The 18,161-nt window shown below is 47.6% G+C and overlaps 1 protein-coding gene across 1 annotated transcript in view; it reads right to left on the reverse strand.

The window, feature by feature from the left end:
* Positions 1 to 14,034: 14,034 nt before the first annotated feature.
* The window catches only part of LOC149332586 (neprilysin-2-like), a 32,378-nt gene continuing 28,251 nt past the window's right edge, over positions 14,035 to 18,161 (reverse strand). Inside the window, exon 9 of the mRNA XM_089555819.1 lies at positions 14,035 to 14,385. Coding sequence (XP_089411945.1) covers positions 14,035 to 14,385 — 351 coding nt within the window. The remainder of the gene's footprint in view (positions 14,386 to 18,161) is intronic.

Here is an 18,161-nt window from a genome sequence, read left to right on the forward strand (position 1 = left end):
ATAAATGTTGTTCGTGAATAAACGGATCGCCATTTCATTAGTGGTTGGTCAATTCGATACTTCGAAGCTAGCAACCCATATCCGAAAAAAAGTGTATTCGGACAACCTTAATTATTACTTCAAATTGTAGCGCGCACATGCTTTAGCAAGATCTTTTGAAAGCAAAGGTATTTTAGTGTTTTTCAGCTTCAGCCACAAAAACTTACCTCCTGCATCCTGCGTAGAAATGATGCCTAAAAGAAAAAAAATGATGTAAAAAAGAAGCATCAATTAGCGTTAGCGTTGTACAGCCAAATAAGAATTTCTCCAAAACAATAAAGCCAGAACAAGTTAGAGTTGGCCCCTCTGAGTCAGTTTTAAGTGTAGCTGAGAGAGTCAGCGTAGGGAATTTTCAGGGAAAAGGCTTTGCTTGGGAGCAGTGACTCAGCTTGGGTTAGACAAAGGTGTGGGGCAGTTTCTCATAACGGTGTACTTCAGCTAACAACGTACCTGTGAACAGTAGCGGCAGAAGGACTGCAGCTAAATTCATCCTTTCTCTATGCTGTCTTCACAACTAACTATTATCTCTTGCCGACGCACCCCCGTCCTTGCTATATATGCGAGTTCATACCAGGAGTGCCATATTTCTATTTAAAGTTAAAGCTTTTCGGCTGATGTGGACGCCCTTAGTGAGCGAGTAGGGTTTTCTCGCTAATTTTGTCTCTTAGAAAAATGACGTCTAATTAAGCGGTATGTTTTGCAAAGAATTTCCCGGAACGTCAGACGCCAACGGCAGTTTCCAATGTCAATTTTTAACCCCGACATCTAATGGTTCTAACTGGCTTCTTAATTTCATAAAGTGTCACTCTAATGTCAAGAGTAATTTTCTTGACTTTAAAACAATTTATCTGAGTGACACCTGAGTGACCTCTGCGACCCAGCAGAGTGTCACTGAAATGTCAGCCATCCTATTAGGGGGCTAACATGAAGCGGAGTCAAATTCTGAAGGTACGAAGTGCAAAAACGCCCACGTACTGAGGTTTCTGCGGACGTTAAAAAAATCTACGTGATCAAAGTATCAGTTGGGGCCCTCCACTACGACGTGCCTGATGGATACTAGAAAACTGTTCTGGCACAAAACAAAAATTGAAGATCAAACAAGCTTCACATTCCAGCCTATTAAGATTTACATTAAGAAAGGCCATAGTCGCTTAATAACAAAGATTATAACCAAGGAAGAACGCGTCAAGGCAAGCAATTTTTTAAAGTTTGTGCCTGCTGGCTACCTCCTCGAAAATTGCACATTCATATTCTGTTACTGATGGCAGTGCATAGAAGTCACAAATTTTGAGGAGCTTTTATTTTTGGAATCATTATCGTTAACTCGTCCGCCATTACACTGCCAGGTAAGGGTTATCACGCATGATACATAGATTAGAGCGCAGCAATCAGCCCTGGGCAGAGCGTGGTCTTCTAGGGAACTGGCCGCTGATGCATAACCTTTACTTTTCAATGCATTGTTTCGTACCGGTGACAAGAAACAGCAGATGCTAATGCACTACAACACTTACAAAAAAAATTAATGCTATGTGTTTAAAAGGAGCTAGGTGTGTGCTAATGTCGGGGAGGCATATATCCTTTTTGATGAACCTTTAGGGACCTCTGAAAGAACATTACGGAGGGACTGTATAAAGAGCTTTCTTTCTCAAGAACTTTCTTTATTGAGGATGCTATACGTGATCAAAAATTTCTCGCCTGTAATGCTGGAGCTTTCCATTTGAACTCATACAACTGGGTTTTCAGGGCTGTCCTCAGCATAAAAGACGGCGGATCATCTTGTCGAGGAGTGTCGCCAAATTCTAATCCAGCGAAGACAAACGCTGAACCTGTTGGTTGGTTAAGCTGCTTCCATGTGCCGTCGCCAGGTCTCAGGTTGCCGAGCGGAGACGATGTTTCAGGCGTTGCTCACCATACCCTTTTAAGAATCTTAGCAAGAGCCCCATGGTTAACTTACGACGCAGTTAAAGACGGTAAGGTTAAAAGTACTCCATTCACTTGGAAACCACACAAAAAAGCAAATTCAAATTGGCGAAGTACGTGCACTCCTAATCTTGTTCCATTTAGTTCCCAGTTAGGGAATGGAAATTGAGCGGAGCTTTTTAAAAGTTTCACCCAAATAGATTGAACCGCGTTCCAGATACAAAAATCAAAAAACTACCTGAAACATTGTTCCAAGTTAATTAAGCAGTTGTGTATGGAACAATGCTCTATAGACGCGTATCTTGAACACCATTCCAGATATATTTTAACGGTTATTACCTGGAAGCGGGTTCCAGGTAAAGCCTGCTTGCGGAAGTTGAGCCTGCAAGCCGGCTCTTCAAAACACAGCCTGGCACCTCTGCTCTGCGGGCGAGCTGAACCTGTCTTGTAGCTTACCATTTTCACATAACGCTTGTGACGTTCCGGTCACTAATGATTCAGAACTGTTGGGCAGAGCTGAACTCAGTTCCAACTCTGTCCGTGAAGTGACAAAGCAACGCAGCGGTGGCTCAGTGGTTATGGTGCTGGCCTGGTGGTGTTGAGGAAAACTTAATTACAAAAAAATTACCGACGATTACGTTACTTCCTAATGAGAAATTTGAGCGCAGCAAATAAGCTGTTTCACCTTTTCGATAGTGAGTCAACCCCAGCTGCGGAGTTGGTTTCAGGGACAACGCCGCCGATGCCGACACAAACAATATGATACCCTCGCTTCCGCAGCGCTAAGAACCAGGTCTAGCCGTGGGAAGGTGGTCACGTATTCGTCGACGTGCCGGGGCCTACGTGAAATAACCGGCGCGTCGGCAACTGAAGAGCACCCTATCCGCCACACAAGAACAGTGGGGGGGGGGGGGGGGGGGGACCCTTTCCTCCTCTTTCTGCATGGCGGCGACGGTGTTCTATGCAGTCACGTTATCTTGACTCTCTAGCGGCGTCAGCGGCATCCAGCGGTATCAGTCGGTCGCTGCTAGCGCTGGGGGGATGAAAGGGGGGCGGAGCTGGTTACGAGGCCGACGACAACGCCGACGACGACGCGAAACCCAGGAACGGACGCCAAAGAGCTGCGCTCTAAAAAGCGTGTGAGCCCCCCAAGGGGCACTACAGACTAAGTGACGTCATAGGACGATACCGCTGCTTTCTGTCGCGAATTGAGGGGCTGCCCGTATAAAAGTTTTAGGCAGTCTATAGACTATAAAAGTCTATAAAGTCTATAGACTCTCTATAGAAAACTCCTAGTGAGCACTCTATAGGCAAAAAATGCTATATACAGTTTATAGGCAATCTGTAGATTCTTGGCCATACACTTTTTAGTAGACTTTTCTATCGACAGCCTATAGATTATGAATAGACAGAAATATCTATAGGAAGGCAACAGTTTATACGCAATCTATTGACTGTCATAGAACATTTTTATAAGGGTGAGGGCCACATAAGAGAGAATACAGGCACACATCCAAAAAATGCACGAAAAAAACAACACGCTGCACGGCGCGAGCAGCCATCATCAGCAACAGCCCAAGATGGCCGCGGAGTGGAGACTTCCGGACTGGCGCTAGGCGACATTAGATGCTCGCCAGCTTGGAAGATAGTGGCGCGTAAAGAATGCTTAATGGAATGGAGTATAGCGGTCGTCAGCTTTTAACGAGCCATTTGTCTGCCTTGTTTTACCTTTCGGCATATAACGTGGGTTAATAACCTCATCTTGGCAGAGGAAAGAAAAACAGTGATCTTTTCTCCCTTTTGCTTTTCTACACGCATGCTTAATAATATACTTACGCGGCGGCCAGCAGAAGAATGAGACGTGGTGAACCATGGCTATGAGATGATTTAATGGCCGCTGGCCTAGCGCGGGGGCTCCGCCCCGCGCCACTGCCATCTTCGTCTTCGTCACACTACCCGGGGCCTCCGAGCGATCGTCCCGATCGGTGACGAACAGACGGCGAAATGGCGATGGTCTTGAGTGAAGGATCGAACAATATGTAGAAGATGGTGCAGTGCTGGCCGCCACGATGAGAAAGATGAGAGAATGAGTCCCGGTCCACGAAGCATCCGGGCCGGAGGGTGCCAGGAGCTGACGGCCGAGGTCCTTGGACGCACCGGACGGCAGGGGCAGGGGGGCGGTGTCTTCACGTGTGGGTCTTCGGTCTCGGGTCGGTGGGGTCTCGGGTCGGTGGGGTCTCGGGTCGGTCGGGTCTTGGGTCGTCTTGTCTTGTGGTCCGGGCGGGGGACGGGGCTGGGGTGAGCGGCGAGGTCGGTTCACGTCGGACGGGCTGGGTCGGACGGGCTGGGGAATGGCCGGGCGGCGCGGACCAGGCACTCTCGGCCGACGTCCACGGCAGGCGCAGGACACCGAAGCTCCGCGACCAGGATGGCGATGAAGGGACCCCAGCACCTCACACCAAATGTTACGCGGCGGCCAGCAGAAGAATGAGACGTGGTGAACCATGGCTATGAGATGATTTAATGGCCGCTGGCCTAGCGCGGGGGCTCCGCCCCGCGCCACTGCCATCTTCGTCTTCGTCACAATATATTTAGAAATGGCTCCTGGAGAACGCGTGGTCAGTCTGTTAGGCATTCAGTTGGCTTTATTTGGCTTCAGAAATATGAACTGGATGGAAGACTTCATAAGTGCCTCATTGGGAGCCTCTCAGGGCAGTAAGGGGCCTGAATAGCGTTATTCTCGAACATGGCATTCCTTCGTTGCTTATGATTCACTTGTGAACATTTTCGTGCGTCGCAGTCAGTACACAGTAAACATCTTCGGGTGTGCATAAGGATTAAATGTATTGGGAAGCAAATAAACATTTAATGTTTTGCGTTTTAGTATAAATCACGCTTACTAACTTTGTAAGCAAAGCATTAAGGTACTGTCTAAACACATACGGTATAGCACGTGGTAATCAGCATTTAAAGTGACACTGCTAGTTTTTATCGACAAGAATTCACTTTCCCGAACTGAAAATTTTTTGACCGCAATAGCGCATACCAGGCTGACTGTACGAGCAACGGCGGAGAACAATGTAAATCGTATTTTTTTTTACGCAGCAGTGTCGCTTTCTATTACCATCAGCATCATCATCATCATAATAATCAGCCTTACTACGCCCACTATAAGGCAAAGGCCTCTGCCATGTCTCTCCAATTAATCCTGTCATTTGCCAGCTGCGAGCTCCGTATCCCCGCAAACTTAACCTCATCCGCCCACTTAACTTTCTGCTGCCCCCTGCTACGCTTGCGTTTTCTTGGAATCCATTCCGTAACCCTTAAGGTCCGGCGGTTATCTTGCCTTCGCATTACAGGCTCTGCTCTAGCCCATTTCTCCCTCTTGATTTCGACTAAGATGTCATTACCCTTGTTTGTTTCCTCACTCACTCTGCGCGCTTCCGATCTGTTAACGTTACATGTATGATTTTTCTTTCCATAGCTCTCTGCGTTGTCTTTAACTAAACCTGAACCCTCTTTGTTACCCTCCATGTTTCTGGCCCTTAGGTGAGTACCGGTACGAAACAGCTGTTGTATACTTTTCTTTTGAGGGATATTGGTAAACTGCCATTCATGATCTTAGAGAACCTGCCATATGCGCTCCACCTCTTTCTTATTCTTCTACTTATTCCCCTCTCATGATACGGACCAGCTGTCACAACTTGCCCTAAATAGACGTATTCTCTTACTACTTCCAGCACTTCGCCGCCCATTGCGAACTGCTGCTCCTTTCCGAGACTAGTGAACATTGCTTTGTTTTTCTGTATGTAAATTTAACGACCTACCATCCTGCTCTGCCTGTCAAACTCATTGATTATGCTTTGCAGCTCATCTCATCAGTGGCTTAGCAAGTCAATGTCGTCAGCGAATTGCAAATTACATAGGTATTCTCCATTAACTCTTATCCGCAACTGTTCCCAATTCATGCATCGGAACACCTCCTGCAAGCATATTGGTCGGCATCTGCAAACCTTGAAGTTTCAGACATGACTACCCACCGCCCATCCGCGGGCAGTAGCTATTCTTTCAGTAGAAAGAAGTGGTGATATTGGCCGCAGGTACAACCAACAAGGTTTGATTTCAGGAAACGAAATGAAGGCAAGAGGAAGAAGGGCCTTAAGGTTATTGTACGCGGATGATATACAAAAATCACTGAAAGAGCAGTTAACATAAAGGCTATACAAAGGTGAAGTAGTCAGCATTGAGTAAAGGTCACATATCTTGAGTTAGTGTTGACGCCAAGCGCACTGTTTTGAAATGGAACGACTTACGACCTCCATGAACCGCGGAAGAAAATGAGATTAGCCTTTTGGCGCCCCTTGGTTGACTGAGTCATTAGCTGACGTGTTCCACCAAGTAATCAAAAATTCGCGGCTGCTAAAGTCGAATAGCTGCACAAAAGAAAAAAGCAGGTGCACTAACAACAAGGGTCTATGCTGCGAAGACAGTGAACAAACAAAAATGAAACTCGCGGCTGTTACAATGGTGGGTTGTCGGTTCCATTAGCACAGCCGGAGCTTTACAAATGACACTAAAAAACTAAAAAACTGACTGGAGGTTTAGCGTTGCTAAGCACAGCATATTGTGCGAAAGCACAGTTCCTTTGCAGGTGGACACCTCCGCCCCCTACCTGGAAGCGCGATTGTGGTGTTCAGTGACAAAAACAGCTAGTTAAGCACGTGTTGAACTTTTTTGTCGTCAATGCCAATTTGCACAATGTGCCCCGGCGGCCTATGTTCCAGTGCCACGTTTCTGCTACCATGTCGTCAGCGCCAGCCCGTATTAGTCTAGCGCCTTGTTTCTGCTACAACGTTTTCCACGTCAGCGCGTACATGATACACCGTACACGACTGTCACTACCACCCCATAGCTAAAAGCGCCGATATTAGTTTGATACTAGTAGTAGTTGAAGATGTCAACTGCAGATCGTTAGTGTGTGTTGAAGTTTAACACAATTAGGCCACGGCGATGGCCTAGTGCCCTCGCGCAATGGCAAGCGAAGCTGATTTGTTCACGCCGGTGTGGGTTCGAGGTTAGCTTCGCGGGTGTGGTCTCCAACACAAGTAAAACGCTAGAAGCGCGAGTAGATGAGAACGCAGCAGCCATACGGCTACTAAATGAGAAAATAGATAAAATTTCCGAGGCAATTCATGAACTTGCGCAGCAGTTTCAGCAGTTGAAAAAGCCGCAACCGCTACTCAGACCAGCCACCCCGATGGCAATCCGCAAAGCAGGTGACCTTAGCGACTCTGCTGAAAACATCTCTGAAGAGATGAGCGTAGACCAAGTTAGGCCTGCCAAACGAAAGCAGGATGAAACGATAACAGTTGAGAGCCAAATTAAAAGGATAGTAGCAAAGGAAAATGAAAAAATGGAGAAGTCATTCGAAGAGCTCAAACAGCACGGGGCCATCCTCGGCGCTAGACTAGAGAACCTCGAGTCGGTAGTGTGCAGACAACTCGAACAGCTGACGAGGCGCATCCAAGTCATAGGCCAGGCCTGTAATGTTAACATCCAAATTGATGGCCAATAGCACGTCGAAAATATGGCAATGGAACTGCCGCCATCTTGCCAGGAAACGATCGCTATTGCAACAGTACATCCTCAGCCAGGACTACCCGCCTTTAGCAATTGCAATGCAGGAGACGGGAGGGAACTGGAATATATCGGGATATAAGGGGTACGCTGCTAAGGATGGCAACGACACCAAGGTAGTAACGTATGTTAAAAGCAACATCGCGGTAATCCAACACGACATTGGAAACCAGGAAACGGAGACAGTATGCGTAGAAATTTTAACTGGAAAAAAGAATAGGGGTAGCATATTCCTTCTAAATATTTACAGCCCACCAAAAAAGATGAAAGTAAAATTTGGCCCCATATTTAGAAGGGCAGCTAAACTCGCGGGGAAAAACCCCCTGATCATAATGGGCGATTTCAACGCCCGGCACCAGGAATGGGGTTACGTAAGCAACAACGCCAAGGGTCAAGCCCTACTGGATGATATAGTAGCAGCCAATTTCTTCATAGCCAATGACATCTCCTGTCCCACGAGGACTGGTAACAGCGTTACAGCGGACACATCTCCCGACCTTACGCTATGTAGGAACGCTGGTATTGTGAAATGGCGGAACCGACAGGAAGATTTGGGTAGCGATCACTTTCTGCTGGAGCTCGAGCTCAACAGAAAAGTCAGCGTGAAACCTACAACCTACAGGCAAGAGAAGCTTACGGATTGGTATAAATTCAGAGCTATCAGAGAAGAACATGAGCATAGTGACATAACCTGTATCCAGAACTGGACGGCAACGCTGCTTGAGCATGTAGAAAGGGCAACTGAGGAGGTTCAGGTAGATGACTCCCAAGATAGAATGGACAGCAGGCTCTTCAGCATGTACAAAAGGAAGGAACAGCTAAATAACCAGCTGAAGCGCCAAAGGTGGAACAGAAACCTAAGGAGGGAAATAGCTAGACACAATGTAGAATTAGAAAGGTATGCTCGACAGTTGGAATCTCAGAGATGGGATAATAGATGCGAGGAAATGGAGAAAAGCATGGGAAAATCTAGTACATGGCAGTTGCTCAAATTTCTTATAGACCCAAATAAATCTAAGACGGCTATGAGAACTGAGCAAATAAAAGCTAGGTATAAGTTTAATGGCACAGATGAGCAACTTATTGACACGCTCAAGTCACTGTATATTGCTCCCCATGGGGCCGCTAAATATGACGACTATAAGGGACAACCAAATGAGGAGTTGGATGCCCCCATATTAAGAGCCGAGGTCAGAATGGAACTGCTGAAGCTAAAACGAAGGTCAGCCCCGGGGCTCGACAGAGTAGAAAACAGAATGTTGAGAAATCTGGATGAAGAACCAATAAATAGCCTCACTAGGTATCTCAACCAAGTGTGGAAAGCAGGCGCTGTCCCCGAGGAGTGGAAGAAGGCCAAGATCACGCTTATACACAAGCAGGGCAAACCTCCGAGCTTGGAGAACCTCAGGCCGATCTCACTAACATCATGTGTAGGGAAACTGCTTGAGAAGGTCATCCTGACCAGACTGACCAAATACATGGAGGATAACGGCCTCTGGCCAGATGAAATGGTCGGATTTAGGCCTGGGCTCACCACCCAAGATACAATGCTAAGACTCTATGGAGATATAGTAGATCAGCTGGACCTCGGCAACCTGAAGGCGATCTTAGGTATAGATCTTAAGAAAGCCTTTGACAATGTCAGCCATGACGCCATCCTTGATGGGCTAAATGAGATAGCTGTAGGAAAAAACACCTATAACTACATCCGATCGTTCCTAAGGGACAGGACTGCTATCATTACCTTTCAGGGCATCACATCCGATGAGTTCCCCATGGGATGCAGAGGAACCCCACAAGGGGCTGTCCTCTCCCCATTTCTCTTTAATCTGGTAATGAGGGACCTTCCTCGCAAGCTTAGAGAGATAGAAGGCTTAAACATCAGCCTCTACGCAGATGATGTAAATGTCTGGCTAAACAAAGGAGGCGAATCAGAAATGAAAGAAAAGCTACAGAAGGCAGCGGATATCATTAACGAGCATGCGAAATGCGTGGGTCTCAGCTGCTCTCCGCAAAAGTCTGAGCTATTTGTAGCAATGAGCAACCGCAGTCAAAGGATACCGGCAATCGAGGTTACACTTGAAAATAGAACGATACCAATTGTCGAGGAAATAAGAATCCTAGGCATGTATATTAACAGAAAAGGGAAAAACAAAAGTACGCTAGACAAGCTCAAAGCGCAAGCTGAACTTGTCGTCAGAGCCTTCAGAAAGGTATCTAGAAGGGGGGAAGGACTCTCAGAGTCCAGCAAACTAAGACTCACGCAGGCCTTCATCGTTAGCAGGATATGCTACGCAACCCCATTCCTGAAAATAAACAAAACCGAAGAAAAGGCATTAGACACAATCATCAGAAAATGTGTCAAACGAGCGCTAGGGCTGCCCATTTCCACGTCCAATGATATACTGGAGAAAATGGGCCTGCATAACAATTGGAGAGAACTGACTGAAGCGGTTAGAACATCGCAAATCGAAAGGCTAACATCCACACCCGCAGGAAGGAAATACCTACAGCTAGCGAAATGGGCAACCGTAGATAGCACAGTGAACACCAGAACAGATCTGGGAAGAGAAATAAGAGAGCATCTTATTATCGCTCCCATACCTAGAAACATGCATCCCATCCACGACAAAGGCAGAAGGAAAAGCAGGGTCGCACAGCTGACTGCTAAGCTAGGCAAGATGCCACAGGGAACCGTGGCCTACACTGATGCCGCGGTAGGCACGCTAGGAGACACCGTCTCCGTAGCCGTCGGGGACTCAGGCAGAACGTTACGCGTTGTAAGACACCTTGACTTAAAACCCCTTGTGGCGGAGGAGGTTGCAATAGCGATCGCTCTAACTCAGCCAGGTACCAAATACGTAGTAAGCGACTGCTAAGCCGCAATTAGAAATTACAGCAAGGGACGCATCCACGAAATGGCGGCTAAATATATAAAAGACTTTATCCCAGCCCACAATATTCTAATTATCTGGACCCCAGCCCACTCGGGTCTGGTTGGAAACGAGGCCGCCCACAGGCTCGCCCGCTCCTCTTTACCTCGGGGAGCCGTGGACACCTCATACGAATTCAGCACTAAAGAGGAAACCAATACCTTTAATAGCATCACAGACATTCAGAAAAAGAACAAAAGGATCTATCCTCCTCCGGATAGATCGCTTAGCTCGGCTGAGGCCTATGACTGGAGAAGACTCCAAGCTAGAAACTTCGCATCCCCGCTCTGGAGGAGCTGGACAGGAGGTGACACGAGGGAGGATGCGGAGGTGTGCGAGTTCTGCGGGCATACCGCTACACTCGAACACATACTATGGAGATGCCCCAGTGCCCCAGGATATGGCAGAATCAATAATGCAGAGGAATGGGAGACCATACTCAGAAGTGCCGACCTTAGCATACAACGATACGCTACCCGCCTGGCAGCAGAAGCTGCGCGACTATACCGTTGCTAGTCTTCCAGCTGCGACGCTGCCCCTCCCCGGACGCCTGCGTGCGGACCCGGAGGGGCACGGGTCTTCTTCTGGCGGAAATAAAGTTTCTTCACTCACTCACTCCGGCTGGGGATATTTTATAGTTTTATTATTTATTATTACATCTTTCAGTTGGTACAAACCCACAAACGCCGCAAGATCTTGCTTCAGGTTTAGCCATCGGAATAGTGCTTCCGCACTAATATATTAATTTTATTTATTTTTATTGAAATTTTTGATAATAACATTTGTAAGAGAAAGAACTCTAGCTTTCCACTGGTGTGCAACCACTTTCGATATGCCGTACAACGACACCCGATTGCTTGAAATCGTCCTTTGAGCGCAGTTGATTCGAGAGACTGCTGTTTTAATGCGAATCACTATTCCGACGGGTAAACCCCGAGCAACATCTTGTGATGTTTCTCAGCTTGCGATGTTTGTGTATTTGTGCGAAGTGAAATAATAAGAAATAATATGAACATCTTCGACAGGGATTCGAACCCGCGCCGGCGCGAATAGATCAGCTTCGTTGGCCACTGCGCTAGACTGTAGCCGCAGCCGAACACGCATCGTGCTCTGCTGCAACACACTCTCGCGCTGCACATTGTACATCGTCTCCTTCATCAACCGATACTACAATGAAACTAATATACGCACTTTGAACTTTGTGGCGGCAGTGACAGAGATATGCGCTGCATGCATTGGCGTGGACAACATTGCTGCACTGGTGCATAGGCAACCTGCTTACAATGCGTAAATTGGCAGTGACAACGAAAATTTGAAGATCGCACAACTGGCTCTCCGGTTGAGTGCCAGGACAGCAGCTTGAGCATGTTGGTTACTCATTTTGTGGTGAAACAGCCCAATGTCTTGTTCCGTTTTTTTTTTTTTTTTTTTGCGCTGTTACATCACAAATCCGAACTGGGTAAGTGGACACCCCAGTCGCTTTCAGGTTGGTGCTGGTGTTGTCCACATGTAAAATACTGTGCTTTCGCACTACATTCCCAGAAAGCTTTTAAATGCGGCACCGTCAGCCTTCAAGCTAGGAGAGGAGAAAGCAACCTCCGTTATAATCTTCGTAGCAGCTAGAACCTCCCATGTTTTGAACAGGAAATTTGTGTTCTCTACCAATTCATCAGTATTCATTTTTATTGATGGAAATATACTCAGGGCTTGGACAGTATACCCTGCCCCTATAAGTGAGCGCGCTATAGAGGACAGCTTACGCTCTTTTATAAAGGCTTATAAGCGTTTAGTGTGTGGGAAAAAAGGTGGCGATGTAGGAACTCGGGGATGGTGAAGGCAGTGTTATGTGAGCATTTTGTGTGTTGTTTTTTCTACAAAAATTTCTTCTAGGCAGCTTGTGTCCCTCATAGCCCGAGTTGCTTCGGGACGTTAAACCCCAATAAAGCCATGTTCAAGACACCGTAATTGTTCGTGCCAAGGCATAAAGCTAAGAGGCGTCGCTCCATTGATATAACAGAGCTGATCAACAATAAAACGTAGATGTCTCCGTAGGGTAACTCTAATTTTAAGGTTAAAAACGACATGTAGTCGACCACTATCCACGGCAACGTACTATCGCGATGCAATTACCGGACACGTGTTCTCCAAAAAATGTTTAATGCAACTTTGCCTTTTTGCCCAGTCGCGCGGTATTGTTAACGGTGGAGGGAGCATGCAGGTCCCCTCATACGTTGATACATTTCAGGCGACTGTCTTGCGTTAATGCGCCGCAGTTTTCTTTTTAACGCACTCGTGTCCCTTAAGCTTTTGATCGCAATAGTACGTCAGCTTCATAGCACAGCGAGTCGGTTACGCTTCACCGAATGCTTATCAAACAGCAAGATTTGAGGGTAAAATTTAGTACATTCTGGGTGGAACAGCGCAGACGAGTGAAAGGCTGACAGGAGTAAACACAAGAGCGCTGCTCTGCGCTGTTCACTTCCTCTGTATGTCTTGTCCGGCGACTTTGTTCCATCCAAAATGCACTTATACCTATTCGCCCAAGTATCGATCCTTCTACGATATAGTTCTTATAAGTTACTTGTCAAGAACAACAGACAGAAAAAATGGTCGCAGTTTATCTTAGCTAAGCGTGGTTTAGCGAAATCGTTCCGACGACGTAGACTGCTCCGGCCGACTCGCTCCGTCCATAGCCAGAACTGCGATGCGAATGCCGCGAGAGCGGCGCCGGCTCCTTTTTCCACCCAACGGCCAGCCACGTGATTAGTCACGTGACCACAGCTGCCAAGGCGGCTGTCGGCACGAAGCGGTGCGGTTGCAGCTGCGGCGAGTGACGTAGCATGTCACGTGGCTGCCACACCCCCACCGCTCCTCTACTTGAAGGTCAAATTGCGGCGCCGGTGACCTTGCCTTACAGGCAAAGTCAAAGTATTTTACTCATGCAAGTACAGATGCCTAGGAGGCAGACATGAAAGCAAGTTGATGCCTGACAATGTCGGCCCCCTTTCCACTTCCCCTCTCCCCACACACATCACTGAACGGCAGTCGCTAATGTATTTTTTTGGATAATTTTTCTAGGATTAATCAATGTCGTAAGGGCAACAAATCATGGCAAAATAGAGGACAGGACTAATTAATATCGCGATGAAATGCACAGCTGCAAAGAAAATTGGCATTTGAGTGTTAAAAATGCAGGAAAAGTAGACAGGAAAACTGCAGAAAAGTTACATATGCGCGTTAGAAATACAGAAAACAAATAGACACAATAAACGGATTCATAACAGAAAATTTTGTTGCTTACAATTAACCCCGAGTAAATCTTTCACTTTGAAAACAAAAAGACCCCATCAGAACGGCGACTAAACTGAAGAAACATGGGCTACCATGCATACCTTCAGTATTCACGATATCGATGGTATAATCTAGATAAGAATATAAACGTAATGACACAACTGCCGAGTAAAAGCAACACTGCGAGGCTGGGTTTATTCGGGCTATGCGAAGCCTAATAAAAGGGGCACTTGGTCTCCGGATTCATCCGGTCGCCCTTCTTGCACCCAAACGCCTCGGAGAACTCTGGCATGTTACGGAGGGGCACCAAACACCGAGACCGGGCGGCCCAGTGTATTGTCCCAGGCCCACGCTTGTTTGATTTGCTCGCGGTGCACCACTTGAGGCAGTACGCGATGAAGAAAATCTGGTCGGGAGTGAAGTCCATGCCTGGTAAACGCGCCCCACGCTCGTGCTCCGGAAGGCGCTTGTAGGCCTCGTAAGAGAGCAGGACGCCCGCGTAGTCGACCACGCCTTCAGAGTCTATCGTGGGGTTCATGGACCTTCCCCGCTCCTCCGATTCCGCCTGCAAGAGGACAGAAGAGTCTGGAAACACTGATAACGAGTTTAGTCTATTGGTGCACGATGTCCTAGAATAGAAAGCTTATGGGGACGTTGTGTTGTTTTTTAAGCAGTGCGTGGAGCGAAGATGGCAGCCCATTGTGAATAAGGAAAGAGAGCAGTGATTGGTTGACAGCATCATCATTCTAAACACTGAAACTGTTATAGGTTCAATATTGACTCATTCAGGAATTCGTTGCTTCCCCAAGCGGTTAGAGAGTATATCACTACGCTTTCTTCTTTTCTTCACCTTAGTGATATTTCTTATATTTGCGTAGTTGATTTGTTCGTAAATGGCTTCAACTCGAATTTGTACGATCGTGTCAGTTTTCGTTCTCTTACTTTCATTCGCTGATTATTTTGATTCATTGGGGTCTGGAGTTTTTTTTTCCTTCCTGCTTTGAGTATTTTGAACTTGTTCCTTTTGGGCTATACTATGTCCCAAATCTGCCACAGCTTGAGATGAGGATAGCACTATGTTCTAACAAATTAAAAAATCTCTGCCTCTCCCGACCGAGAGTAGAGTAAGCATGAAATGTTTACGGGCATAAAACATTGCTTATAGATGGTACTAGTCAAAATCTTGAAATGGGTCAAGTGTCCGTTGCCGGCAGGGCAGGGGCGAGCAGTCTTCTGTGGCGTATCACTCGCGAAGCGATCGCTTTCCGCAAGACGCTTCCTACCTCTCGTTTTATCAGGCTCCATTGCTCGGCTTAAGCAGCTGTGACGGTGGCGGCATTGAAATGCAGGACGACGCAGAAGCGGACACGACGAGACGCAGGCCTGACAAGAATGTATATGCAGCGCGTTCGAATACTCCGCGAGCGTGTATACATCTACCTGCCAGAGGGGGAAAGGGCATGAGCTGAAGGCCCAGCCGCCGGTCTTTTACATGCGTGAGTGTAGGACCGTAGCGCCATCCTTGGGGAGGGCGCGAAAGCAGTTTTCCGCCGAAAGCCCTTCTCGCCCTGCAGCTCCCCTCTGTCTCTAAGCGGCCTTCCCTCAAAGCCCCTAACAGATCACGTGTGAAAACGAAGTGTATCGTGACATGTATGTGCTTTTTGCACGCGTTATTAGAAATTGGAAATTATAATTCCGTGCATTATCAAATGCACATCTCGAGTGATATCTTGATGAACATTGAGAAGACACTGGCAGCAGTTATTTTTTGTGACTCGTTTGGAGAGCAACCGGCGCTTGTATGCCGGTCCCGTAGGAGGGCTTAGAGAGTCTCGTTGAATCTCGTTAAATCTCGTACGGTGCCCGGATGTTGGCTCTCGGTCTCGGCGTGACGTCACCACATTGCCGACAACGGGAGCTAAAAGCAATTCATGCTTAATAAATGCTAGCTTCGATTCAAGAAACACAAGGTTCACGCTACGTAGGCAAGTTAAGCAATTTTTTATGCGATAGCATTAGAAATTGCAGGTGGTGAAAATGCATCGTTCGTCATAAAATTCACCCATTGGCTGGAGCGAAGTTACATCACCAGACTGGAGCATTCCTATTGGCTTGAAGGAAGTGACTTCACCAGAGGGGAGCATTCGCATTGGCTGGCGTTAAGTGACGTCACCAAACGGGAAGTGACGTTGCCAAAGATTGACTTCACCAGACTGGAAGGAACGTCTGCAGACTGGAAGTGATGCCACTTCCGGTGAAGGTGTCAACAGCTGCTAATGTTATTGCATTGCCAACTAATAATGGAATTATGCGTCCCTGTGATTTTTTAATAGCAATTACATAAAAGAACAAATGTTAAGCGGGATAAATTTCGGCGAGTGGCTTGTCTAAGACTCTCCTGGACGGTAGATAGCGCCGCGTGTGTAAAAGTAGTAAAGGTAACAGGGCACCACTATGCTCGCAAGCAACATTCCCGTGGCTGTACAGCGGACGAAATGACCGCGCGGCGACTACTTTTCGAGTCCTTGGTGGAAGAACTTGACATTGCGAACTTGAAACTGGCGCCTATCTTTTACAGTGACCTTTTCATGTGCCTTTTAAGCTGTGGTTTTCATGTCATCATTTCCACGTGCGGTTGTCTTCGAAGTTTCGGAACTTTTCTGTTATGCTTTTCATGTACAACGCGAGTCATTTTTGCTGAACCCTTTCATTTCTTCAATTCCACTTGCGGGTTTTAAGGCTTGCCGAATATCTTGCGTTATTTTGGTTTGTTTTCTATGTTTTCATCCTGTCTTACTATTGGTTATAGGGTCACATGTGGGGTCTTCTATAAAAGCCATTATGTATTTCAATGAATTTTCAGCTGCCAGTATCGCTCCGTGTTGTCGCCGGCGTCCGTCCTGTGTCTGCTGCAGTTTCAGTCGTTATGTCTCACCGCCTGGCCCACAACCTGCCTATCCTTAGTTAACTTTCGATTTTCTTCTGAAGAGATATCCCTGAAGTTGATCTTGCAAAATGCGCAATAATTTTTTCGTAGCACGCGGTGCACGAGCGGATGATTGTCCAGAGACTCTTCAGAATAGTTCCCCAATAAGATGGAATGCTAAGCTAGTTGGTGCATGGATGGATGGAAAACTTTATTAAGCAAGTGAGTTTGGACCGTACAAGGTCTCAGGGCCACCGCACAGCCCTCACATTACGCGCATGTGTCCAGGCCACGTAGGGCCATGGCACTGGCACCCGTAGGGCCATGGCACTGGCCTCCCATTCCTCCCATGTACCGATGGCGGGCTGTCCCTGCGGGGGAGGATCGGCAGGGCAGCCGAAGAGGATGTGGTCCAGGGTGGCGTGCGGTTCTCCGCAGAGAGTGCACTCTGGGGAAACATGGCGGAAGTAGGATAGAAGCTGACGGGTAGGAAGAGTTCGGGTCTGGAGTCGCCTCCAGAGGATTTGTTGGGAGTGGGATAGGCGGGGGTGGGGAGGGGGATCGAGTCGACGGGCAGGGCGTGCTTGTTGAGTTAGTTCTGAGAACATGTGTGCCCGCTCCCTTGAGAAATCCCGGCTGGGGTCGCCATTTGCCCGGCAAATAAGTCCTCGGGCTATGTTATCGGCGGCCTCATTTCCGGGATTGCCAGAGTGAGCCGGCACCCACACGAGCTCAATACGCCTATCGGGATTTAGGGTGCACATTCTCAATATATGCCACGCGGGGGGATGGACGCGTCCGCGTGCGAAGTTAAGAATGGCTGTTTTGGAATCGCTTAGTATATAAGCCGCATTGGTTTGGGCAATGGCTATTGCTGTAGCTGCTTCCTCTGCTTCTTCCGGGGTACAAGGTAGGTCTATGAAATGGGTAAGTGGGAGGGGGGGGGGGCTGCTGGATGGTAAGCCACAGCTGCTGAACGGTCTGGACCACATGCGGCGTCCACCCAGCGCACATCCTCTGAAGTGCCATATTATTTATGGAGAGCTTTGGCTCGCGCGACTCGGCGGCATTGATGGTATTCAGGGTGGACATTCTTAGGAAGGGGTTTCAGGATAAGCGCGGTGTGTATGGCGCGAGGGAGAGAGATGAAGTCTGTGGTGTGTGCCGGTATGCGAATTCCCAGAGAATCCAGCATATATCGCCCAGTTTCCGAGCCAGCCAGACGAAGGTACTGTGTGTAGCGATGTGCATCTATAAGTTCTTGTATAGTGTTGTTCATTCCTAATTTGAAGAGTCGGTCCGTGTTTTGGTAGGTTTAGCGCTGCTTTGGTAGCCATGCGGATAAGAGCACTGATCTTGTCTTTATCCGAACAGGAGAGGTTCAGGTAATGAGTGGCGTAAAGAATGCGGCTTAG

Source organism: Amblyomma mixtum, chromosome 8 (assembly GCF_055824585.1).
Source record: "Amblyomma mixtum isolate Tamu chromosome 8, ASM5582458v1, whole genome shotgun sequence".
Taxonomy (NCBI): Eukaryota; Metazoa; Arthropoda; class Arachnida; order Ixodida; family Ixodidae; genus Amblyomma; species Amblyomma mixtum.